This window comes from Octopus bimaculoides, chromosome 14 (genome assembly GCF_046866305.1).
Source record: "Octopus bimaculoides isolate indiv1 chromosome 14, ASM4686630v1, whole genome shotgun sequence".
Classification (NCBI taxonomy): Eukaryota; Metazoa; Mollusca; class Cephalopoda; order Octopoda; family Octopodidae; genus Octopus; species Octopus bimaculoides.
Window position 1 is genome coordinate 45,947,883 of NC_142941.1, and position 27,000 is coordinate 45,974,882.

General features: G+C 38.4%; 2 protein-coding genes across 2 annotated transcripts in view; one reads left to right on the plus strand and one right to left on the minus strand.

Annotated features, from left to right (window-relative positions):
• LOC106884283 (ribonuclease P protein subunit p30) overlaps positions 1 to 27,000 on the minus strand; it is a 33,055-nt gene that overhangs the window by 2,396 nt on the left and 3,659 nt on the right. Inside the window, exons 2-10 of the mRNA XM_014935583.3 lie at positions 23,273 to 23,352; positions 23,054 to 23,131; positions 21,210 to 21,284; positions 20,505 to 20,570; positions 6,185 to 6,274; positions 5,269 to 5,385; positions 4,229 to 4,258; positions 2,376 to 2,413; positions 1,234 to 1,313 (exon numbers count right to left, since the gene is read on the minus strand). Of these exons, the coding sequence (XP_014791069.1) occupies positions 1,234 to 1,313; positions 2,376 to 2,413; positions 4,229 to 4,258; positions 5,269 to 5,385; positions 6,185 to 6,274; positions 20,505 to 20,570; positions 21,210 to 21,284; positions 23,054 to 23,131; positions 23,273 to 23,352 (654 nt within the window). The remainder of the gene's footprint in view (positions 1 to 1,233; positions 1,314 to 2,375; positions 2,414 to 4,228; positions 4,259 to 5,268; positions 5,386 to 6,184; positions 6,275 to 20,504; positions 20,571 to 21,209; positions 21,285 to 23,053; positions 23,132 to 23,272; positions 23,353 to 27,000) is intronic.
• LOC106884282 (uncharacterized) lies at positions 9,012 to 19,193 on the plus strand. Its single transcript, XM_089363287.1, has 5 exons — positions 9,012 to 9,550; positions 11,098 to 11,117; positions 13,960 to 14,170; positions 17,573 to 17,864; positions 18,661 to 19,193. The coding sequence occupies exons 1-5, from the start codon at positions 9,012 to 9,014 to the stop codon at positions 19,009 to 19,011; spliced, it is 1,413 nt and encodes a 470-aa protein (XP_089219413.1). The 3' UTR covers positions 19,012 to 19,193.

Genomic DNA, 27,000 nt, shown 5'->3' on the forward strand with positions numbered 1-27,000 from the left:
GTCAATTGCAATGCTTATTTATTCACATTGATAAAATTAGTCATACATTAGCTTGTAGCTTTGAGATTTCAACGCCGTGATCGTTTATTTTTATAATATTTCAGGGTAAATTTGAGAGGCTGGAACTGGCCAGTTTGAAGATAAAATAGGTAGATTATTTTGGATGGATAAGGCCAGTTTAAATGCTAAAGGGTTAATGCAGTGTAGTCACCTACAGTTTCCAAGTTCAATCCCAGGCAAGGTGAGTCACAAGACACCTGAAAAAGGCTGACGCATACAACAGCTGAGGCACAGTGAAAGTAACAATTAAGATGAGAACAGGCACCATATGAAAACATTGTCAGGAATCCTGGACATACTTTTGCAGTTGACTGGAAGCATACAACACTGCTTGTATTGTAGCGAGGTGAAGGAAAAGAAAAGTGGTAATCCAGTAACCTATGGGATAAAAACTGTGACTTAGATGCTTCACAGATTTGACTGCCTTCTAGCTTGTGATCATCTGGTTGTTTCTATATTTCGACAAAATATATTAGGGTGTGATTTGAGGAAAATTTGGCTGATATTTCTGTAGTCTTCTTAAAACCCTTTTGTTACTGTATTTCTGGTGAAATGCATTGATTTTGAAAATAACAAAGAATTTAGTAAAATAACTTTGTCATTTTTAAGTTGGTGTTTGGAACTAGGAACTAGATTCACATGAAATTTTGATGGAAGGTTTTAATTTAAATCATTTTAAAATAGGACATTTGTAACATACACCCAGAGATGGTCTTGGGCAGGTTGTGGTAAGAAGCTTGCTTCTCAACAACATGGTACCAGGTTCAGTCCCACTATGTGGCACCTTGGGCCACATAGCCTCAGGCCGACCAAAGCCTTGTGAGTGGATTTGGGAGACGGAAACTGAAAGAAGCTCATCATATATATATATATATATATATGTATGTGTGTGTGTTTTTGTATCTGTGTTTGTCCCCCCACCATTGTTTGACAACCAATGTTGGTGTGTTTATGTCCCTCTGTAACTTAGCAGTTTGGCAAAAGAAACCAATAGAATAAGTACCAGGTTTACAAAGAATAAATCCTGGAGTCGGTTTCTTTGACTAGAAGTTTCTTTAAGGTGATGCCCCAACACGGCCACAGTTAAATGACTGAAACAAGTAAAAGAATGAAAGAATAGTGCCAGTTGGAGTAAACAATACAAAACAAAACCAAAGACAAAGTGTGACTCACCTGCATGTGATAGGACTGACTGGCAATTAGTTGTGAGGGCAGCACGAACTTTGACTTCTGATAAACCAAGCATTAAACCTCTGGTAGCAAGAATGAGAGTCAAGGAAAAAATGGTGGGCACCTAGACAATAACACTGGTTACATTGCATGATATACTAAACAGTGCTTTGGCGTCTGTGTGTGTGTGTGTGTGTGATGGGCTGGAGGGGAGGGGTGGTAGTATTCAAACCAAATGTAGCTATGCCAAAATAGCAAAGAGAGGGAGAGAGTAAAAGAGGGGTAGTGAAAGTCTGATAATGTTAATGCAAAATAGAATACATATTAGTATCACTGTCTTAATGTCTACATTTCCATGCTTATGAAATTCTCAAGTTTCTTGGCATGAGGTATCAAGACAAGGAAACACACACACCACTGTTGTTGTTGTTGGCACTCCGTCGCTTACGACGTCGAAGGTTCCAGTTGATCCGATCAACGGAACAGCCTGCTCATGAAATTAACGTGCAAGTGGCTGAGCACTCCACAGACATGTGTACCCTTAACGTAGTTCTCGGGGGGGATATTCAGCATGACACAGTGTGACAAGGCTGACCCTTTGAATTACAGGCACAACAGAAACAGGAAGTAAGAGTGAGAGAAAGTTGTGGTGAAAGAGTACAGCAGGGTTCGCCACCATCCCCTGCCGGAGCCTCGTGGAGCTTTAGGTGTTTTTCACTCAATAAACATTCACAACGCCCGGTCTGGGAATCGAAACCGCGATCGTATGACCGCGAGTCCGCTGCCCTAACCACTGGGCCATTGTGCCTCCACTACACACGCACACACACGTACATACAAACAAATGCATATATATATATCAGCAGTAGCAAGGTGTGCAGCTGTGCAGTGGGGCTAGACCCTAGACAACATAGTTGGGAAGCAAGCTTTTAATTAAAGCTGAGACTTCCCTCTGTCGTTATACTTAACTTCAAAACACAGAACACTGAGTAGAGACATAGGGATACCTCAGTTTTGAATAAATGAATAAGCTCTACTATATGTATTCAGTACTTACACACTTCATTTGGAAATTGAGAGAGAGAGAGAGTGATGGGTTGGGAGTTCAGCAGTTATTAAGAGTATCTCTCTGTTATAAAGGATACAGTACTCTCACATCATAGGGTCCTCGTAAGTCTAAGGTCTAAAGTAAAAGAAAAGGAAAGTAAAAACAAAAATATATACAAGACATTTCAACAAAAAGAAAGACTGCTGAAGTTTCTATAAATAGATATACAGCACTTTGGGTCATAGTAGTTGTTTAACCACAGGTTGGATTTGATACAGGAGACCTATGATCACAAACCTTGCAGCCTTGACCATTTCATCTTGTATTTGCACATAATATATCTACAGACTTGTCATCCACTGTTCCTTTCTATTTTTTTAAGGTGGTAGGTTATGATTTCAGTGATGAACTGGTGTCCCATTCAAGGGGGAATCTGGGTTAAACTTTAGCCTTACGATCCCTGGGGTTTGTGACAAACCTGAGACCTAAGAAAGGTATGATTTTTCAAAGATATTTGGTTGATATTTTTAGCATATTGAGTAGCCACATAGAGGCTCTTTCGATGGCAAATGTCAGCTATTTGTAACAGTTATAGTGTTGTTGATGATATCAGAAGCACATGGCTAAATGGTTAAAAATGTTGGCCTCACAATCATAAGGTTGTGGGTTCAATTCCCAGACCAGGAGAAATATTTTGTCCTTGAGCAAGGCCTTTCCTTTCATGTTACTCGAATCTACTCAGTTGAAAATAAGTACCAGCTTAGTGTTAATGTTGCCCTTTCTCTCTCTCATCAGCTATCACATCAATGCTTCACAGAGTTAAAGGCTGAAAGAGCCTAGAGGGTATACATGACTACTTGTGACTACACAAGCAGCTAAAAATATTAGTGAAGCATGGTACATGCTAACAGGTCATACTCACTGGCAAGTGATGGCTACATATTTGTTTCATGTTGGTGATGAGGAGGAGGAGGAGGATAATTTAGTTGCTGATGGTGATATTCAATATTGTGAAATGTTGACAACACAGGCAACAAAAACATAGAAAAAAAAACAAGCCTGGTATGGAGATTTAGAATTACAATTGTGTGTATGGGTGTGTGCACATGCATACATGCATATATATATAATCAAACTAAAACATAGGCTAAACAATCAGATATTAATTAATATCGATTTATTACCAGGAAGCTAGCACGTTTAAAGAATCAGAGAGAATCAGAAAAAATATCTGAGATCTCAGGAGATTAAAGTATATGTTTATATATAACGATGACCACTAAAGTGGACATTTAATGTGCTAGAAATAGACCACGTGTCTACTAAGACCTAAATTGTTCTCAAAACAAAATTCAGTGGAATACCAAAGTATATGCGGGCAAGACAGTGAAAATTACAGAAATAAAACATGTTTAATAATGTTTTATTTCTGTAATTTTCACTGTCTTGCCCGCATATACTTTGGTATTCCGCTGAATTTCGTTTTGAGAACAATTTAGGTCTTAGTAGACACGTGGTCTATTTCTAGCACATTAAATGTCCACTTTAGTGGTCAACGTTATATACAAAAACATATATATATATATATATATATATATATATATATAAAAGATAATAAGAGTGAAAAAACTACAGAAGGCTTGTGTTACATGGTTAAAGTATATATTTAAATTATGTCAGAAAAATGTTAGAAAAACGTTAGAAAGATGTTATAAAATCTTTTTGGTATATAAACATTGTATTTTGAGAAATAACCGGTTTCGTGTTGTCTTTTCAAATTTCTCTAATATATATATATATATATATATATATAAAGTGATGTATGTGTGTGTGACTTCAGAACAGAAAAATATGTAAACAAGAAAAAAGAAAGAGACAGAGATGCTATGATGGCTTCATAGCTTGTCGTTGCTATGACAACTGGTAAACAAATAACAAATAAATACTCACATTCTCACAGCCACTGCTTAAAATGATATTCTGAAAGAAGAAAATAAAATAAGATTGTCTGAGAAGTTATCAGATATCAGAATGTGTGTGTGTGTGTGTACATGCACATTTGTGTCTGAGTAAATGTTTGCATTCTGCACTGATTTTAAAATTTTTTGCTGAGTTTCTGGACAGTGACAATCAACGACCATCACTTTCCACAGCTCAGCAAATGCTGAAGATGAGTGAAATGAAAAGGTTCCCTACTTGGAAAAACAAGTTATGAGTTATCAACAGGAGGGGCATGCATCCAACAACGCTTCAATTGTACATATTTTTATAACCCATACTAGTTAAGAAAAAAATGGCATAAAATGAACAAATGAATGAAATATTACTACTGTGATGACATCGACAACATCAATGTTACTGTCATCATCATCAGCATCATTTAATGTGCGTTTTTCATGCTGGCATGGGTTGACTGGTTTGACAGGATCCAATGAACCACAGAACTGCATCAAGCCCCAGTATGAGCTTTGGCATGTTTTTTCTGCAGTTGGATACCATTCCTAGTGCTAGTAGTGATGATGATGATGATGATGATGATGATTGTGATAAGGATTTTCGAGCGAGATCGTTGCCAGTGCCCCTGGACTGGCTCTTGTGTGGGTGGCACATAAAGTACACCATTTCGAGCGTGGCTGTTGCCAGTACCGCCTGACTGGCCTTCGTAGGATTTTCGAGCGAGATCGTTGCCAGTGCCCCTGGACTGGCTCCTGTGCAGGTGGCACATAAAATACACCATTTGAGCATGGCCGTTGCCAGTACCGCCTGACTGGCCTTCGTGCCGGTGGCACATAAAAAGCACCCACTACACTCTCTGAGTGGTTGGCGCTAGGAAGGGCATCCAGCTGTAGAAACTCTGCCAAATCAGATTGGAGCCTGGTGTAGCCATCTGGTTTCACCAGGCATTAGTCAAATCGTCCAACCCATGCTAGCATCGAAAGCGGACGTTAAACGATGATGATGACATACATAGAAACCAATTTACAACTTACTTTTCCTTTACCAACTTCAATCAGAGTCTGGACGTTTGTGATGATGTTTCTCCGGGCCTCCTGGTCCCTAATCATGGGCCCATACTGAATCTCAAAATGTACACCACGTTCATAAGCCTGTTTGTTGCACAATAAAAGAAGGAAGGAAGGAAGGATGTGAATGATGCAGTTAATTAAACAATAGCATATAAATAAATGAATGCAAGCATGGTTGTGTGATCAAAGGTTTATTCTGCAATCATTTGCTTTTGGGTTCAATCCCAATGCACAGCACCATGGGCAAGTGTCTTTTACAATAGCCTTAACAGTAACAAACGATGATTGATGTCACATCTCAAAAGACAACCACTAGATAACATTGACAAGTGTATTAATTTGATTTACCATCCATATTTATATATAAGATACTACAATTACCCGTCATTTTTGATGGCATGGGGGTCAGCTAGTTTAAATTACTGTAATTATTAAGCTGGTAGATGATAGAAAACTTGATACAGTGGCAGAAAGAATGCTTTGTATATATAGTGGCATTCGTTTACATTCTGAGTTCAAATTCCACTAAGTGGAACAATAAAATACAGTGCTAATCAAGTGTTAGAATCATCACAATCAACTACAGCCTCCTACAAAATTTACTGGCCTTGTATCAATGTAAAAAAAAAAAAAAAAAGGTCTAACTTCTGTCATACACATGTGTATATGTGATCACATGATCACATCATCAAAATCTTGAAGCTATGCGATAATGTTCGATTAATTCAAAGTAATGTGAATAAATAAGCATGACATTTGGCAGAATAATCTGAATGTTGAAGGAATGAAGGAACTACAACAAGGAAAAAACAAATGCAGAGATAGAAGAGGATGCGTAGGAGACATGTCAAACTGTGTCATATAGTATTAGTCCACTTACTGCGTGTAATGATGGGTACTTCAAATTAAAAGGAAGAAGCTTGGATAAATCCAGTGAGATGATGTCAACTTCCAATGTTTGACAGGCCGTCTGTGAAACAGCAAAAAAAAAAAAAAAATGTAAATGACATGGTTATACATAAAATTACAAACTATTCTACATATTTTTCTTCCAATTTCCCCCCCCCCCCTTTTTTTTTTTTTTTTTGGACTGGTTTCAGTTCATGAATTATGGTTTTCTAACTTGCAGAATACAGTCAATTATAATAACTGCCCAAGAATGAAGTAAGTGTGGAGGGGCTGATAGAAAGAAAGAATGAAAGAATAAGAGAGTCGTACAAAATTTAGATATATATATATATATATATATATATATATATATATATGTGTGTGTGTGTACTTACATATAAGAGACCAAAGTGTATGTATGCTGCCATATGTATATAAAAAGGAATACAAAAAATGGGAGAAAAACACAAAACATCTAGACAGATGATACAAAAAAGAGACAATAAAAAACACGGATGGGTCATTCGAAGTTTTCTTTCCTCAGTCGAGTTCCAGATTATCTTTGCAATTGCAGCTGGTTATACTCGAGATTGCTCCAATCTGGCCAGCCCCAAGGAAAAACTAAGCTAAGAGCATTAGATTCCTTGGAAGAAAGCAGTGAATGTAGACGAAAACAAGGACGGGAAAAAAACGGAGAAATGTTACACAAATACAAATGTAAATAACAAGATATAAAAACAGGTGTCTTTCGACTAAGGACGAATTATATTAAGCTGGCGTGTGTGAAAGTGAAGCCTTACGGCAGGGACATAAGAGATAACAGGCATGGGGAGGAATATAGATGTTGCACGGATGGTAGTCGAACCAAGAAAGAAAGGTCAGGCTTGGCCAAACACCAGATGCGTACGGTATTTGAGGACATGTATAATCTTTGTTTTAGAAAATAATAATGGCAGGCCCTCAGCTTACTCAAAAATGAAGAGACATGCTGTTATTATGGTTATAAAGGCTGAGCATAGTAATTTAGAAATATCTCGATTTTTAAAAGTTGCCAGATCTTTCATCTACAAAGTTTGTGAGGAGCTTAAGACAGAAGATGGAAATGTATCACCAGTATCAAAGCATAGAAAGCATTCTAAATGCTCTGAAATCATCAGAACACCTGAATTTATCCAACAAGTTCAACAAACCGTTGATTACAATCCCAGAAAGTCCATGAGGTCAATTGCAAAAGATCTCCATATGTCAGAAGGAATGGTCAGAAATGTTATCCATGAATACATCAGATATATGATGAGGATATATATGAGGATATATGATGAGGAAAGGTCAATTTGTCAGGAAAAGCAAAAGGAACTCACTACATCATATCTAAAAGGCTCTTCAACAAACTGAAAAATTCAGCTGAAGAAGATATGATTTGGTTTTTCTAAAACAAGAAAAATTTCAACCAAGATCAAAAAATTAACAGAAGAAATGACAGATGGTTATGTGCAGACCCTTCTGAAGTTCCAAGTGTTATGCATACAAAATTTCCTGCAACTGTCATGGTTTTAGGGGTTGTCAGCAATGAAGGACATGTGATGCCTCCTTACTTCTTTCTACAAGGCCTTAGGGTTAACTCTACCACCTACATTGAGGTCCTGGAAATAATTGTTAAGCCCTGGATAGGCAGTGTATGCAATGGAAGGCCATATGACTCTAGTAACACAGGAATGGATGGCTGAAAATGTTCATGATCACACAACCCCCAACATTACATGCATCATTTATTTAATAACAGTTTGACTCAGCTCCATGCAACTTAATGTTTGATAGGCTCATAGAACTATACTTGTGGGAGGGCTGAGGGAACCCAACAAAGCTGCATAGAACTGAGTCGAAATGTTATTAAGTAATGCGCGCACGCACACACACACACGTTAACCATTTAACGTTTAAACCAGCCAAATCCAGCCCAAATATTCTCTCTGTTTTATGTTTGAAGCAGTCAGATCCAGCTTCTCAAACTGACCCTAGAAAGTAATTCTAAAAATAAACAATCACATCATTGAAATCTTGAAGCTTGGAGATAATGAATGATTAATTCAAAGCAATGTGAATGAATAAACATTACATTTGAGAGAGTAAGATTACCACTAAAGGGTTAATCGACTGTAAATTTACATAAATCACTCAAGGGCCGAGAAATTTCATGCATTGCATTTATCAAACTAATGTTATACATACATATCATTAACAATACATGTACATACACAAGTACACATTAACAACATACATTATTAATAACACGCACATACACACATATATAAATAATATATAAACACAGTATCAATGGCACGCACACATTATTAACAATACATGTATATATATATATATATATATATACATTCCAAGAAATGAGAGAAAAATCAAAAAACAAATAATGTCACTAAAGAATTGCAAATGAGTGTTATGTCAAGTCGGAGCTCAGATGCATATGACATGGCAGAGCTGTTTATGACATCATAACTATGTATAAGAACAACAGAAGCAACAGCAGCAACAACAACAACAATAACAAGAACAGCAACAACAAACTAACACCAACAAAAACAGGCCAAATCTCTTTTCTCTTTAGCAATAATTGTTTCCCTTTCCTGCTGTTGCCCTGCTGTTCTTCTTGTAGTGAAAACTGTTCAGTCAAAAGATTTTTTCCAGCACGTGCCCTGCACTTTCTTTCTCCCTCCCTCGCATGCACACGTGCATACACACACACACACGCACTCACGCACACACACACATATATTCTCTCACTCTCTTCCTTCTTTGATAATCTAATGGAGAACTTTCTTACCTGGAGTATTGCACAGGTAGACACAACTTCTTTCACCTCCCCACACAAGTCCCAGCAGTGTGACGACAACAACAACAACAACAACAACAACAACTACAACTACGACAGCTACAGCAAAAATAAGGACAGCGAAGACAACGAACTGGAGATTCGATTATCGGCAATCTGTGCAGGAATCTTGCTTCTACTTACAATCTTCTTAACCACTGTCGTCTACGTGTCGAATATGTTCAACAATGCGGGGCTGGCTCTGTGGGAGGGCTGGGGAAACCCAACAACAAAGACAAAACGAGAGAAGGCTCGATGCTGGTGCGATGTCATAGCTCGGGCCTTGCTGGCTCCCAAGACGGAGAAGGTGACACCAAGAGAAAGTTCAAACCCTGTGAGTTGTGGCGAAAATGACGTGAGTGACAGCAGAAGCAGCAACAGTAAGGTAGAACGATCTCTTATTATCAGAAAGCAAAATGATAAATTACTGACGAAGAAGAAATATCAAGAATTAAGGATTGTCATTGACTTTCGGTGAGATTCTGCTGAGATTTTTTTCCTTCTCTATTTTAACCTCCCATCAAATATTTTAAGTGTAGCACCACTGTTTGCATTTAGTATGTTCTTCCGTCTGCCCACACGCATTTAGGTCATAATGTTGCATTCCATGAAACCCCAGGTCAGCATTGACCAAACAGATCTGTAACCGAAAAACATTCAAGGGATACGCATACTTTCTTTTCCCCCCTCTGTAATAGGGTATCCTGGACAACAACATTATCCAATTTGTTCTTATGTTAAGATGGTAAGGTCTGATTTGAGGGAGATTTACCTGTGATTTTTTTTAGAAAATGGAACAACTGTATTCAGTATGTTCTTCCATCTTTCTGAATACATTTAGGTCATAATGTTTGTATTCTATGAAACCCCAGGTCAGCAGTAAGCAAGCACATCTACGACCGAAAACATTTAAGGGATGTACTTTCTTTTCGCCCTCTGTACTAGAGTATCCTGGACAACAGCATTATCCAATTTGTCCTTATTTTAAGATAGTAGGGTCTGATTTGAGGGAGATTTAGCTGTAATTTTTTGCAAATGGAGTAACTGCATAGAACAGGCATGGGTAACCTTTTTCAAGAAGTGAGCTGCATGAGACATGGCTCATCATCAGATGAACCACATCATCATCATCATCGTTTAACGTCCGCTTTGACTGAGGACTGGCAAGCCAGAAGGCTGCACCAGGCTCCAATCTGATCTGGCAGTTTCTACAGCTGGATGCCCTACTACTAAGAAAACTGAAAGAACTATTTTGTAAGGCATTGCCATTTAGAAATCCGCCGCAAGCTGCGCATGAAAAGCATAGAGACTTCACTTATTACAGTCTATCTTGGCATTAAAGTTTAGTCCCCAAGTCATTGCTGATCCAGTGGACCTGATCAACATTATTCCAGCTGAGCCCATTCTGTCCAGGTCTAAATTATTCAATGTGCTCTTCCTTCTTTCTAAGATAGTAAGGTGTGATTTGAAAGAAATTTGGCAACGGGTTCTGTCAGGTGGGCAGAGGTTTCAGTAGTGTAATAATTTGCATGTAGGTCAATGTTTTAATTCTTTGACTTCAAGTTAGCTCCGAATAAGCAAGATTAAAAGCATTCCAACAATGGCCATTTCATCTTTATATCAGGCAGTATAGCAAGGACTATGTTATCCAATGTATCCCTTTTTAAAACAAAAAATTGTACAATATGATAAGAGACATTTGGCCATTATTTTTAGCGAGTCTTGCAATTTCAAACAGGCTCCATGATTGCTTCATAAAGGTCTGCTTTGATCAAAGGGGTTCCAACTCAGACCAGTTCATTTATTTTTAATAACCACAATATATCTAAGATTACAATATTGGACATGTACTTCTATTTTCTAAGATAGTAGGATTAATTTGAGGGAGATTTGGATCCAAGCAGCTCAAGTGACCATCCCATACTGCTGTCTTCTATCTATTCTAATGTTTCACATATTCCATAGTTTTTCCATATAACAATATTGCTTATTTTGTTGTTGTGGTTTGTTCTTTTATAAAGGAGAATGTTTTACGATGAAAGTAAACAAACATTTGTTCTTTTTTAGAAGTGTTGAGATGTATTGTAAGAAACAGAATTAAATTTATTTCTCAAACGCGTGATAATGCTATAAATAGCGTGATCAGGATAAATTATCCATATAATGCAGAAAAATACGTTACCGGCCAGCCGGCCAATTTTTCTGCATTATATGGATAATTTATCCTGACCACGCTATTTATAGCATTATCACGCGTTTGAGAATGTTTTGTTACAGACATCAGAATGGTACTTGTATAAGATCTCAGTTCTGACTGAGCATATCTATGATGAAAATCATTACGACCTTGAGCATTTTTCTCTCAAAACACTTAAACTCTGTCGTACATGCACACTGATATTGCACATCCAGCAAAGCATACTAGCTTCATTTCTTTCAAGTCTTCACATGTCCTCTGCAATCACAGCCCAGGTTTCACTGCTGTATAGCATGACTGTTTGCACACAGGCATCATACAATCTTCTTTTCACTCTGAGAAGCCCTTTGTTACCAATATATCTATATATATATATATATATATATATATATATATGTATATAGGTGCAGGCATGGCTGTGTGGTACCTTCGACAAGTGTCTTCTACTATAGCCTCGGGCTGACCAAAGCCTTGTCAGTGGATTTGGTAGACGGAAGCTGAAAGAAGCATGTCATGTATATATGTATGTGTGTGTGTGTGTGTGTGTGTATATATGTTTGTGTGTCTGTGTTTGTCCCCCTACTATTGCTTGACAACCAACGTTGGTGTGTCTATGCCCCCGTAACATAGCGGTTCGGCCAAAGAGACCGATAGAATAAGTACTAAGCTTACAAAGAATAAGTCCTGGGGTCAGTTTGTTCGACTAAAGATGGTGCTCCAGCATGGCTGCAGTCAAATGACTGTAACAAATAAAAGAATGAAAGAAAGAATACAAACACCCACACACATACAAATCTGTGATTGTGAATGTGTATGTGTGAGTGCGTTTAGGTTAATGCCTCATAAAATTGGTGATGCCGTTGAAGTAGAGTAATGTAGTAGTTCAACAAACACACATTGATAAATTAAATCCCAAACTTTAAAATAATCACTGGGGTGACTATACTTGGCTAAACCCTTGAGGGCAGTGCTTCATCGTGACCGTGTTCCAGTAAGTGGTAAAGGACGAAACGAACACCATACTTAATTAAATTTATTTCTGTAATTGTAATTGCAAACAATTAAGTTATGCTATTTACAAACATGCTTGACATGGTTGTGTCTTTGGTTACACCCCGATTCCCACTGAACCTTTACATCTGTATTTATATTTATACGTGGAGGCGCAATGGCCCAGTGGTTAGGGCAGTGGACTCGCGGTCATAGGATCACGGTTTCGATTCCCAGACAGGGCGTTGTGAGTGTTTATTGAGCGAAAACACTTAAAAGCTCCACGAGGCTCCGGTAGGGGATGGTGGCGAACCCTGCTGTACTCTTTCACCACAACTTTCTCTCATTCTTACTTCCTGTTTCTGTTGTGCCTGTAATTCAAAGGGTCAGCCTTGTCACACACTATGTCACGCTGAATATCCCCGAGAACTACGTTAAGGATACACGTGTCTGTGGAGTGCTCAGCCACTTGCACGTTAATTTCACGAGCAGGCTGTTCCGTTGATCGGATCAACTGGAACCCTCGACGTCGTAAGCGACGGAGTGCCAACAACATATATTTATACACTCATACACACATCTACATAGGTATAATCAGATTTCAGTATTCTTTTCTTTTCTGGTAGTGAAAACAATTATTTCATATTTAGACACAATAAAAATTAAAAAAACACTTAAAACTAACAGAAAGCGGCAGCAACACAGAGAGAATAAGAAAATGAATTAACTCAAGACACAGTGATGTCACAAACTTTGCTGCGTCATGATATTTTCCTTCTTCCCTTCCTCTTTGAGTTTAAACTTTTTCTCTCTCACTCAATGCATCCACAACCACCACCACCACCGCCACCACCACCACCACCACCACCACCACCACTACTACTACCTGTTTACTTTTTACTTTATTTAAATTACTTCCTTTAATGTTATGCAAAAGATGGATGGATAGGTAAGAATGTACTACTGTATAAGTATATAGATTTGGTGCATCTCCAGTTTCTGTCTGATAAAATAACAATTAGAAATAGCAGCCAAATCTTCAAATCATATGGAAAAAAAAAAGGAAGGAAAGGGAGGGAGAATACACTGGATGAATGTACCCTGAAGTTACCATATTTAAATAAAAACAAGATCATAGGTCTGTCTAATTTGGGTTGCCCTAGGGTTAAGCAATACCTGGTATAAAACCTGCAAGAAATAGCAGCCAATGCTTTTCAAATGGCTACCTTTCCTACCATTTTGAAAAGGGGAGAGACATATTGGATAATGTCATTCTAGATATGGACTGTTCAAGAATGGGATGGATTGACCTGGAGATAAACAACAACTAGAATAAACAGACAATTGTCAAGGAATTAGAGAAGAAATTCCAAATATGGAAGCAAAGCCTGAAATCACGAGGCCTCAAAACAAGGCTTCAAATAGGGCACATTCAGGAAGAAAAGATTTTAGTGCATTAAAGCTTATGGGAAGCCTAACTTTTCATATAAGACCCAGGGTGATTTTTTTAAAGACATTTCTTTTAAAAGTGCATCTTATGTGTCATTAAGTACAGTATGCTATGGGTGCACAAGAGGTTCAGTAGAATCACAGGTAAGCTGACAGAGAAAGATTTTGTAGGTGCCAGGTAAAGAAGAGTAATTAGTAGTTAGCACTAGAAACACCCATGTAATAAAATACTTCAAATGTTCCACAGGTATCCTAGAAGAAATCGATAGCTTCTGTTACCAAGGTAACTTAATTAGCAGTGAAGGAGGGTATTCTGAAAACAAAATTACTCAAAGTAAGAACAGAACGAGGAAAAAAATCAGGGAGCTTTTACCTCTGCAGGTAACACGAGGATATTTGTCAAGTGAAAGGCGGATTGTCATAAAAATGAAAATGCCACAGCCATCACTCGCAAGCAAGTATGATTTAGTAATTGTTTTAGGTTTTTAGATTTGGTAATTTGCTTTTGCTAATTGTTTTAGGTTCCTAACTACAGTTAGCAGGTTAGATGTCCTATCATGGCCATCTCTTATGTGTTTAAACGTACACTGTATTTATATAAATAATATATAGTTTACTACTAGTTTTTTTCTTCATGCTAGACCAGTGGTAGCAAAAACAGATCCAGTTACTTCAAGCTAATAAGGTGATTGACAATGTCACCTCCATTTAACAGTGCATGCCAGAACTAACCTCTATCTTTGGATAAACACTTCAATCTCTTTTTCTCTAATAATCTAATCTTAATCTTTCGAAAACATTATAGTTGTGTCCCATTCCCCAAAAAGGCAACCTCTCTGACTCTGCTACCAAGACCTATTGCTCACACTTTCAAAATCTCGATGGTGTTGGGGATACTCATTAACAACTACTATCTTCAACACTTTGAATCTTTCATCCTCAACCATATTTCTGTTGAAATACTTTGCCACTGTTTCTCAATTAAGTTTGAGAATAATGAAGGATTTAGTAAAATAACTTAGTCATTACTAAACTGGTGTTTAGACTGCAAATTAACATGAAATTTCAATGAAAGGTTGTAGGTTAGAACACTTTAAAACACTAAGGTTGTATCACAGAATAAGGAGCAGTTTCAGGTGGGTCAATATCAAAAAGGTTAATGATCACAGGTTGCAGACTTTTATCTTGCAGCCCGCTTGATACTTTCTTGAAATGGGTTTATTCAAACAAACATTTAAAAAATGTTATCAAAAATTAAAGATTGTAATGAAAAGTAAAAAAGAAAGATACTACTGTTACAAGTTTATAATTTTAAACAAATGCAAAGTATGCAAAATTCTTGATTCTGTAATTTGATTATTTGACTATTAGTGTATAAAGTATACAAGTGGCCCTCAAAGAACTTTCTGCGATTAAAGTGGCCCACAGTGTAATTCGAGTTGACCAGGCCGGTTTTAAGCTCTTGCCCAAAGTACCACACAGTGGAACTGAACCCAAAACCACATGGTTGAGAAACAATGATCTTAAGCCATACAGCCATAATCAACTACACATTAAAAAAAAACACTACAGCACTCCCACAGAACATGAAGAGCACACTACTACAAACCTGAAAGTGGCTACAAATACCAGGGCTCACCAGTACTTATGAATCATTCCTGGCAATCTTACATCCTCTTCACAGAAAAGGATGTATCATAAAGACTGATCATCCTCTTTGGAGCCAGATAATACTTCAGCTTTCAACAAATTTTCTGTAAAAATCTTATTCATCACTCATAATTGGAACACCGCTCCCACATCTAGGACAGTGCAGCACTACAATACACAGAGACAACATCAAAACAAAGAGCCCTCTGGCCAATGACATGATGTCGCTAGCCAACACACTCCAATTTCAAGTCCAGTTTCCTCCCTCTGCCATTTCTTCTATCACTACTACAGTGGCGCTACTCCTCAAAGCCAGTTACTAGAGTCACCTCCCTTTATGTCCTCTTGACTCACTTCTCTCCCTTTTTGTAACCCACACTGTATCTAACCACTACACTTAGTCCTTTCTTCCCCAGAACATCAATCCGCTCGAGTTCAGTCCTTACTTGTACTTTTTTTAAAGTTTATCTGGCAACCATCAACTTGTTTCATAGTAACATTAACCTGGAATGAGATCACTGTGCGTGTCTGACAATTTGACACAGTTGACTGGGCTAACGATTCTGCCAGCCTGCCACCTCAATACTGCAAAATATATTAGCAATAGTACAACAACAATGGCAACAGTAACAACAACAACGACAAAATTAATAATTGCTTCTAACACAGACATAAGGCTTGAAAGTTGGGGAAGGTTTGACAGATACTTTGGCCCTGGAAGGAGAAACGGCAAAGTTGATCTGAGCAGGAGCTGAGATTGGAACATAAATTGCCAGAACATATGCCACAAGGCATTTTGTCTGATACTCTAGTGATTCTGCCAAGTCACCATCCTAGTGACAACAGTAGGAACAATGACGACAATACTAACAACAACAACAACGTTATCAATCATCATCATCATTTTAACATCTTCATTTCCATGCTTGTATGGGTTGAATGGAGTTTATTGAGGCCAATTTTCTATGGCGGGATGCCTTTCCTGTTGCCAACAATCACTTGTTTCTAAGAGAGATGATATTTCCCTATGGACAGACATACAGACATATTTATGCAGAATATTGGAAATAACTAATACAGCTTGTAAGACAGTGACACTCACTAGTACCACAAAGAAACAAACACAATCACACACACACAAATATATATATATATATATAGGTGCAGGCATAGCTGTGAGGTAAGAAGCTTGCTTCCCAACACATGGTTCTGGGTTCAGTGCAACAAGTGTCTTGTGAGTAGATTTGGTAGATGGAAACTGAAAGAAGCTCATCACACACACACACACATATATATATATATATATATATATATATATACGTAAAATATAGGGTAGTGAGTTTTTTTAGAGATTTCACTACCAATGGCCTAGCATGTGTAAAAAGTCAATAGACAACATATTTTCAATATAAAATAGTGTACATTTAAACACAAGAGAAAACTGCCTTCAGCAGGCAGTTTTTACATGCTAGAAGAAGTAGTCAAAACGACCAAAACCACATTTAAGAGAAATCTTCAAAAGGAATGAAAAATAAAAACTTTTACCATATTTTAATTTGGTCGGACCTAGGTTTCAAAATTTTTTAGCAAATAAAATAATTTGCTAGGCGAAATTTCTCATCACGCCAAAACACTAACATATAATTAAGAGACGAATAACATGTGACTCGTCGTTATATGTTAGTGTTATGGTGCAATCACTGATGAGAAATTCTGCCTAGCAAATTATTTTATTTGCTAAAAAATTTTGAAACCTAGGTCTGACCGGATTAAAATAACAAGGTAAAAGTTTTTATTTTTCATTCCTTTTGAAGGTTGCTCTTAAATGTGGTTTTGGCCGTTTTGACTACTTCTCCTAGCATGTAAAAACTGCCTGTTGAAGGCAGTTTTCTCTTGTGTTTAAATGTACACAGCCCGGAACTACAGCAAAAGACACTTGCCCAAGGTGCCACACACTGGGACTGAAACTCAAATGGTTGGGGAGCAAACTTCTAAAACCACACAGCCATGCTTAATAACAAAAACAATGATGACAACAACAACGAAATGATAAGTCATTATCTACTACTACTACTACTACTACTGCTACTACTACTACTACTACTGCTACTACTACTACTACTACTACTACTACCACTACCACTACATAATCATGACAACAGCAGTCAGTGTTTGCTCTATTTGTTCTATTTCTTGTTTTTCCCTTCAAGAGACATCTGCATAGTCAACGCAAACCGAGAGAAGGGGAGAGTTTGTTGGTGGGCTGACATAGACAGAGACAAATTGTGGAAAACAACAGCATCAACAACAACATCGATGATGATGATGATGGTCGGTGCCAACCACCACAATGGTCAACTGAGTAACGCCTGCAGTCTACGCTACATCCAATACACGCATCTGTCCCTCTTGCAGAAGGTGTATGACTACCTGCAACAGTTGCTTCAAATTGTGGGAGACGGATGCACAATCTGTGGCACTGATGAACAGGTCATCGTCAAGGTAAGAACAATGGTGCACACACACACACACACACACAAAGAGATGCACCAAAATCTATGGAGAGAATAACAGAGGGAACAGTTTGGGAGTAGGAGTAATGGAAACAGGGAGAGAGGAAAGGGAAGGGGTCCAAAGTGTAATGGTGAAGGGGTAGGTTGGGTTGATAGACCTAGGGGTATATATGCATGTGTGTGTGAGGAGGTTATATCAGTCTAAAATCTGGTGATGTTGTTTGTGTCATATCCCTTTATGACCTGTAAATTAGTGGTGCAACAAATAGAGATCAATAAAAATATCTGTAGTCAATTAAATCAACTAAAGTATTTGACTGGAAAGATGGAAAGCAAAGTAGGCTTTGATTGGTTTTGAACTCAAAGCATAAAGTTACACCAATAAATATTGCAAAGCATTTTGTCCATCACCCTAACAATTCTGCCAGTGTACTACCAATATGTACCATATTTACTCATAGGTCGCACCCCTAATTTAGTGTTAAATCTTGGTACAAATTTTTTTCCTACCACAACTTTGCTCCATGTATAAGCCACATACCAGGTTTTTAAGTTAAAATCATATAAAATATTGCAACTTATACATGACCAAATACAATATTAGTAAAAAAAATGTTTTGTCGCAAAAGATGAACTTAATAGTGATAAACACTATAACCTTTGTATTGTATTGGTGCATAATTAATGACTTTTTTTTTAATTGTAAATAAAACCTGTAAATTAAATTATGAAATTGTCATTAATTATGCACCAACCCAATAGTTTTTCCCATGATATTATTTCAGATTCTGATGGTAAAAGATGCCATAGATTTATGGCTCAGATGCCAAAGAGATGAAATGTTGGACGAAAATGAAACTGATGAGGAAAGAGATACTAAGGAAGCTGAAGACGTAAAGGGTTCAACAGATATCGACAGTCTGGTGGCCGAGGGCAAGAAAGGCTCTAGCATGACCATAAGTAACAGCAGCAGTAGTAGCAACAAATATGCAGTTTGTCTCAACACCTTAATAGTGGACAGAGATGGCATGCTTGGTGCTGGCAGGAACTGCTCCAAGAGCCAGCTGCTCGATGCTGTCCAAGAAGGGGACAGTACCAGAGCCATGACTGAGAGGACAATGGGGAGCATGACATGAGCCTACATACTTGAACAATGGGTGTTTAATGGAGCAAGAATCTCCATCAAATTTGACTGTTGGACATCACAGTGATACACACACCTCAGTCCTCTCTCGTTTACCCAGAAAATAAAAACAATCATCACTGAAAAAGGATCTTAGAGTTTTAGAATCAGGAAATAAAGAATAAGTTAAACCTTGTTTGTTTTAGAATTACTTGGTGTACCACAACCACAAAATGACCACCACCACCACACTACATAATTATATTAGTTGAAGGCACATGGCTTAATGGTTAGGGTATTCAGCTCACAACTGTATGGTCAGGAGTTTGATACTCAGCATTGCATTGTGTCCTTGAGCAAGACACTTTATTTCATGTTGTTTCAATCCACTCAACTGGCAAAAACGAGTAGTGCCTGTATTTCAAACCGGCAGCCTTGTCACATTCTGTATCACATTGAAAATCCCTGAGAACTTTGTTAGGGATATGCTTAGCCTCTTGCATCTTAATTTCACAAGCAGGCTGTTCTGTTGATTGGATCAACTGGAACCCTTGTCGTCATATTAGTCCTCACTACCACACTAAATAGTCACATTACCCAAACTACATCACTCATCCTCACAACTACACTACAAGTACTATGTCTGCACTACTTACCACATTACACCAAACATCCCATACAGCCCTACACTTGTCCTCAGGGGTGCTGAAAAGTTCTTGGCTTTGGGTAAAACAAAATACAGGAGGATCAGTTAATTATGATTTTATTCAACATATTCCCCTCTCAGATTGCAGCAGTCCTTCAGTTTTTCTAAGCCCTGTGAAAGAACTTGGAAGGTTGGACCTCCAACCAGGCCTTTCACGATACCCTTAAAGCCAAGAACTTTTCAGCACCCTCTCATATACATGTACTCAGAGCAACATTATACACCCTAGACATTACTACAACTCTGTATTCCACACATCCTCATTACCATACCATGCCATCAAACCTACACTCCAATCAGCCAATCAATCACACTATTTCAAAGTCAGCAACAAGGACCAGGATTAGACTAAATCCTTGAGACTTTTTAAGATATAGAAGCTACAATTACTTGCAAATATTTCCTTAGTTAATGAAATAACGGTAGCAGCTGCCATAGAAGCTGCAGTAGTCACTGCTGCTGCAGCCGCTGTTGCCAATGCCACTACCACTTTAAAAACTTTGGGTGTCTTAAGCCAATAAGGTTGCCTTTATGTGGTCTCTTAATTTGCTAAAAACAGCAGCTAAGTTTCCCTTAAATCTCACCCTGCTGTCTTATGAAAAGGTCAGATTGGATGATGTAGTCTTCGATACACTATGGGAAAAAGATGGAATGAAAGAATGGTAGAATGTCTGATCCAGAGCTGAGATGGGGTGAAACAACAACTGCTCTCTTTCACTCTGTCTGTCTGTCTGTCTCTCACTCTCTCTCTCAATACACATACAAAATTAGATAAAGTAGAATACAAAGGATTAGCACACATGAAAAAGGTCCTTGTCACTTGGTTGCACAGCCAGTATGTCATAGGCTTGGATGTCTGCAGAATGCTGTAAGAACACAAAAACAATAAAGAGCATGGTTAATGAAATTGCAACATGGCAGCACAGAAGATAGAGAAGAGATATGTGAAGCAATGCAAATGGCACACAGACAGGTACTAACTAACGCAAAAGACCTTTATTTTATCATCACTGTGTCTTACTTAACTCCAATGCAGCTCTGATTGATTAGATCTATAATCAAACATGTTCCAATCATAACTATTCCATCCATTTGTGAGATATTCTTGCTTTAACTCCACTACCCAAAGTTTCTTATTAAAGGGATAGGATGTGCTCTGAGAGAAATTTGGCCGCTGTTTCTAGCTTGTCAAGCAATCACCTAGAGGATGATTCTTCAGTGGCTCTTGTCATTGTGTCAAGTGTTTTTTGTTAGTTGACTTCCATAGTCAGTGGGGCTATGATATGAAGATAGCAATCACAACATAGCTGAACATATATTAACCCATCTCATCAAGGGAGAGCAAACTTTACTTAGTTTGTGGATAAAGATTTAGTTGTTATTTTCAACAGATCAAGTGATGACATAAAAGCTAATCCCTTAATGGGGTAGGGGTCCTCAAACAGGTTGGTATTAAATGGGTTAACATACTCTCACAACAAAAAACATGTAAACAAATTACTCACCAAATTATGAACCTGCTCTGCCTTGGAGAATATTAAAGTCAAACGAGAGAGCTGCTTCAGTTTAGAACCAGTATCCTGCAGCATAACATTGTACAACATAATATAATTTGTGTAGAAGAGGTACAATATTATATATATACTGTGGTGTGAAAGTACAATATTATAAGTAGTAGGTGATCGATAAGGCCCCAAGATACCTGGCACTTTGCTGTATTCAAGAAGACCCATCCTTCATAGCAGAAGTGTTAAGGTCACTTGTGACCCTGGTGAAGAGGATTATCCTGTGGGAGTTGTGTGCCAGTGCCACATAAAAGTGTTTGTTCAGTGGCATGTTAAAAGCACCCAGCACACAGCACACTGTAAACTGGTTGGCATCAGGAAGAGCATCCAGCTGTAGAAATCAAGCCAAATCAGACTGGAACCTGGTGCAGCTCTCCAGCTTTCCAGCTCTGGTCAAACTGTCCAACCCATACCAGCATGGAAAACAGACATTAAAGGATGACAACGATGATATATACATACATACACACACATGTATATTTATTCCACATACATTTTCTATACCATATTTTTATAGGCAATAGCCTTGTTGGGCATATCAGTTCAAAGACTGACCCAACAGACCAATGAACCATAGATTGTGTGAAGGCCAAATTCACACACACACAATGACGACCACCACCACCACTGCCACCACCGTCATCATCATTTAATGTTCGATTTTCATGCTGGCATGGGTTTAACAGTTTGAATGGAACTGGTGAGCCAGAGGCCTGTACCAAGCTCGAATGTCTGCTTAGCCATGGTTAATAATGATTATTTATTCACATTGCTTTGAATGAATCAGGCCTTATTTCGTAGCTTCAAACACAACTGAAAACAATACCTCTGCCTTCACTAAGATGGAGGTAAAAATTGACAAAGCTGGAATAAATACGGCCTTTTGACCAAACAGACAGGAATGATGGGTAACGCCTGAAAGAAATCATGAATGGATATAGAAAGAAAAACAGCAAGAGAGGAGATAGATGTTGACCAGCAAGCTAAGTGTCCAGTGGCAAAAGGCAGAAAGATGGGAAAATTAGTCACGGGTCACGTGTGGACAATAGATAGAAGGGAAGGAGGATGAAAGAGAGGGAAAGAGAGAGCAGTAGAGAGAACAGGGAAGGAAGGAAGTGAGAAAATCTACAATTATGAGTGAGATGACGAGAGAGAGGAAGAGAGGAAGTTGGGATGGTAGAAAAGGAATATGCGAAGTTCTCAGTCTTATCATTAAAGGCATGAAACTGTGTATTAGTATTTCGGTTGATAACTGATGAAGAATTAGGGTCCCTCTGTTTCTGTCCTATGTGTACATTTTTGTAGTATTTAATGCACTTTTCATTTACTGAGTAACTGAACCCCACACATCCCAGCTTTATATATATATATATATAAAACAAATAATAAATGAGTATATGCATATATACGTACAGGTATGTGCATACTTACGTCTACCTGTATATATAGGTGCATATCTGGGTACAGGACATTGCAAACAAAACGTAGACAAGAAAATAATAATAACCAGAGTACAGAACACACACAGGCCACATAGAGAACATTTTCCTTCATCAGCTACCCCCATTCTAACACAGGCGATATATATATATGATGGGCTTCTTTCAGTTTCTGTCAGCCAAATCCACTCACAAGGCTTAGCCTGGAAATATAGTACAGGACACTTGCCCAAAGTGCTGTGCAATGGAACTGAATCCAAGACCACATGGTTAGGAAGCAAGCTTCTTAACCACATGTATATATTTGATATTATACCCCCTCTCCCCCCTGTATGTTATACTTACAGTGAGCTGCACACTACTGTGTAGTCTTAAATTATGTTCCGGTAAAAGAATGTCATGGGGATCTTTTAACTGTTTCTTCTGAAAATATAAAACATGTATATATATATAATATTAGGGATAAAATCCAAAATTACAGGTAAAAACTCACTTATACACTCTTCATCCGCCTCCCCATATACACACACAACACCAAGTCCCCACCATAACCTAGTCACCTACCTGGTTTTCACCTTTTCCTTTCGTCTTGCCAGTAGGTGGTGGAAGTACTATGTTGTTGATTGCGACCTGTCTGTAGCCCACTGCAATTGAAGAGAGAGACATAGATTAGTGACACTCACCGTCACCATCATGTAATGTCAAGACAAAAAAACACAAGGTCTCACACACACACACATACATACACATATATACAATGGGATTCTTTCAGTTTCCACCTATCAAATCCACTCATAAGGCTTTGGTTTGCTCAGGGCTTAGAAAAAGGCAACTGTCCATGCTGCCCCACACAATGGGACTGAATCCAGAACCATGCTTCCAGTTTATGGTGGCACACACAGTGAACAAATAGTCGTAGCCATCTTTGACTGATCTTCTCACTAACTTTCAGCAGGTCTCCAAAAAAGGCATTCATTTTTCATATGTTGCTGTCATTTCACATTTAGGGCCATTCATAGCATTCTTGGGAAAATTAAGCTTTAATCGATTCAATCAGAACACCAGAATCAAGACACACTGACTGAATTACAAAGCAAAACTATTTCATATTGGACACTTGCCCAAGATACTATGCAGTGGGACTGAACATGGAACCATGTGGTTGGGAAACAAGCTTATTCCCAGACAGCCGTCAAATTTTCATACGAGTCTTATTTGTTTGTATTAAATATTGTGACATTGTTTCGTTTCTATACTTCCTTTTTCTCATGTTATTTTTTACACGTGTTGCTATTTTCACATGCTTGGTTAAAACCTGCTATAGTCAAGTGATAAATAAATTTTGTTGCTTTGCAACTTTTTTTCTTACACTGCACAGTTTTTTTCTAGAATGTGCAGTTTTGTGAGAAATTGTTTTCTTCTTATCTGACTAGTTCAGGCTTTGCTGGGGCATGACCATTTCCATAGTGTGACACTTATTTTAATGACCTAGGAAAGACAAATGACAAAGTAGATTTGGGACAAATTTAGCAGTCAGAATATACAGTAATGAAAACCAAGTAACAAGGCATTTTGTCTGATGTTCTGCCGATTATGCAACCCACTCTCAGGCATTAGACAGATCTTGCATTCAGATTACTCTGTCAAGTGTAATACTTGTTTATTCACATGGCTTTGAATTAATCATGTATGGGTGTATTTAGATTAACATATCAAAATTTGATATTATATATTCATGCATTTGTGTAAAGATGTGTAAATGTGTATTCATGTCTTGTTACGTGTGTGTATGTGACTTTGTAAGAGTGTGTATTTTGGTGTATACCTGTGAGCTTTTCTGTGTATACACATGTGTGTGTATGTGTGTAGATGTGAGAGGCTGGACCTGGCCAGTTTGAACATAAAACAGGAAGAGTATTTGGACTGGATATGGCTTTAGCTACTTGAAAACACAATAGAGTTCTGACGCCTCTCAATTGAAGCTGGATGACTCGTAATAATAATAGTTACTAACTTACACCTCATCAAATTATGATCATAGTCCACCAGTGAGATATGCACTTCATCTTGAGAAACACTAATGTAATGGCTTCCCCCACTGGCTTATCTTAGCTTGGTTTGGCTATGGTGATAACAATGGTGGTAATGGTGATAAAGATAAAACTAGTGGTGGTGGTTGTGAGGATGGTGGCACGTAAAAGCACCCACTACACTCTCGGAGTGGTTGGCGTTAGGAAGGGCATCCAGCTGTAGAAATTCTGCCAAATCAGTTTGGAGCCTGGTGTTGCCATCCGGTTTCATCAGTCCTCAGTCAAATAGTCCAACCCATGCTAGCATGGAAAGCGGACGTTAAATAATGATGATGATGATGTAGTGATCCAAATGAAGAGATTTTTTTTTTTTTTTTTTTTTGTTATTTTTAATAGCTTCATCAGAGGAGAAAGAACAATACCTAAATCAGCCCTGGTCAAGTAAACTGACGGATGAAAGGCATTCCAGCTTTGATTACACTATCCCGTCTCATACCATCCCATCCAGTCTTTATAGACATGGTTGTTTGTCTCAGTCTTACCAGTGTCCTTCAATTTGTTTAAAGATGGTCCCAGTTCAATTTCTGAGAGATTTCGAAGCTATTTTGAGCTGGTAGAGCATCTATATAGCAGCTCCATATAGTTATGATGATGGGGGAGGAGGAGGAGGAGGAGGGAATGCAATTAGGATCTATTTCTGCAATTAGAATTGATGATGGTCATCGTCATGATGACAATGGCAGCAATGATGAATGATGATGGTGGTGGTGGTGGTGGTGGTGATGGTGGTGGTGGTGCTAGTGGTTATGATGAGGATGGTGGTGGTGGTGGTGGTGGTGGTTATGATGATGATGGTGGTGGTTATGGTGGTGACTATGATGATGATGATGGTGGTGGTAGTGATACTGGTGATGATGATGATGATGATGATAACGTTGGTGATGATGCAAAGTAGTAATGAAAAAGATTATGAAAATGGGAGTAGTAATGGTTTCTATTCAATGTCAGAACAAAATAAAGGATAAATGCATGGAGGGAGGAGTGTGAGGGCAGGGCAGGGCAGAATCTGTTGTGATGGTGGTGGTGGTGGTTGTGTGATGGAGGGGGATAAGAACTCTCCACTAACAGAGACAAGGTCACACAAGCCAGTGTCTTTCCACTAAACACTTAACCTCCCCCCCCCCGTGAACCACTGGTGGCAGTTGACATGGTAACAGTGAGTAGGGGCTAGTGGAGAAGGCAGAAAAAAAAAATAGGTAAGAATGGAAGCAAAGTGAAAGGAGAAGAGAATGGGAAGAAAAAGAGAGAAAAAAAATGGAGACAGACATGTATTTGTGTGAGAGAGAGAGAAAGAGAGAGAGAGAAAGAGAGAGGGTGTGCTGGAGAGATGGCAGTGATGAGAAAACAAACAATGACATGCCATCTCAGTGAGGTAGTGGAGCAACACTTACTCTGACCACTGTTGCAAGAGGGACCTTCTATGCAGTTGCTCAATCTGCTGGAAATAGCAGCCAAATCATCACTAAATCAAGAGTCACTGCCTTAAATGAACACAGGTATGTTGGATCATGCAGTCAGTCAGAGATATACAAAATGATGGTGGTCATGGTTGGAACGTCATTGATCATAGGTACACTTAATCATAACTACTCCTTTATAATAAGAGGGCTATCTGTTCTTCTAAATAAAAAAAAACAAACCTTTCAGTCAAGAATGACCATGGGATTGCACCTAGAAAGTTCCCCCTCTGAGGCACAAGTCCAAGCATCAATGCTATCCAAGGGAAAGGCAAAGGCCGATACAGCTTGGCACCAATGACATTGCAACTAATTTCTATAGTTGAGTGAATTGGAGCAACATGAAATAAAGTGTCTTGCTCAAGAAAACAACACACAGCTCAGTCAGGAAACCGAATTTACTGCCTCATGATTGTGAGTCCGACACTCTAATCACTGAGCCATGCGCCTTCACATATCTGTCCCTCTATCATACTCTCGTGGAGGCGTAATGGCCCAGTTGTTAGGGCAGCGGACTCACGGTTATAGGATCGCGGGTTCGATTCTCAGACCGGGTGTTGTGAGTGTTTATTGAGCGAAAATGCCTAAAGCTCCACGAGGCTCCGGCAAGGGATGGTGGCGAACCCTGCTGTACTCTTTCACCACAACTTTCTCTCACTCTTTCTTCCTGTTTCTGTTGTACCTGTAATTCAAAGGGCCATTTTGTAAGTCCATGATCAAACAGACCTATGGTGTAAAGTATCTT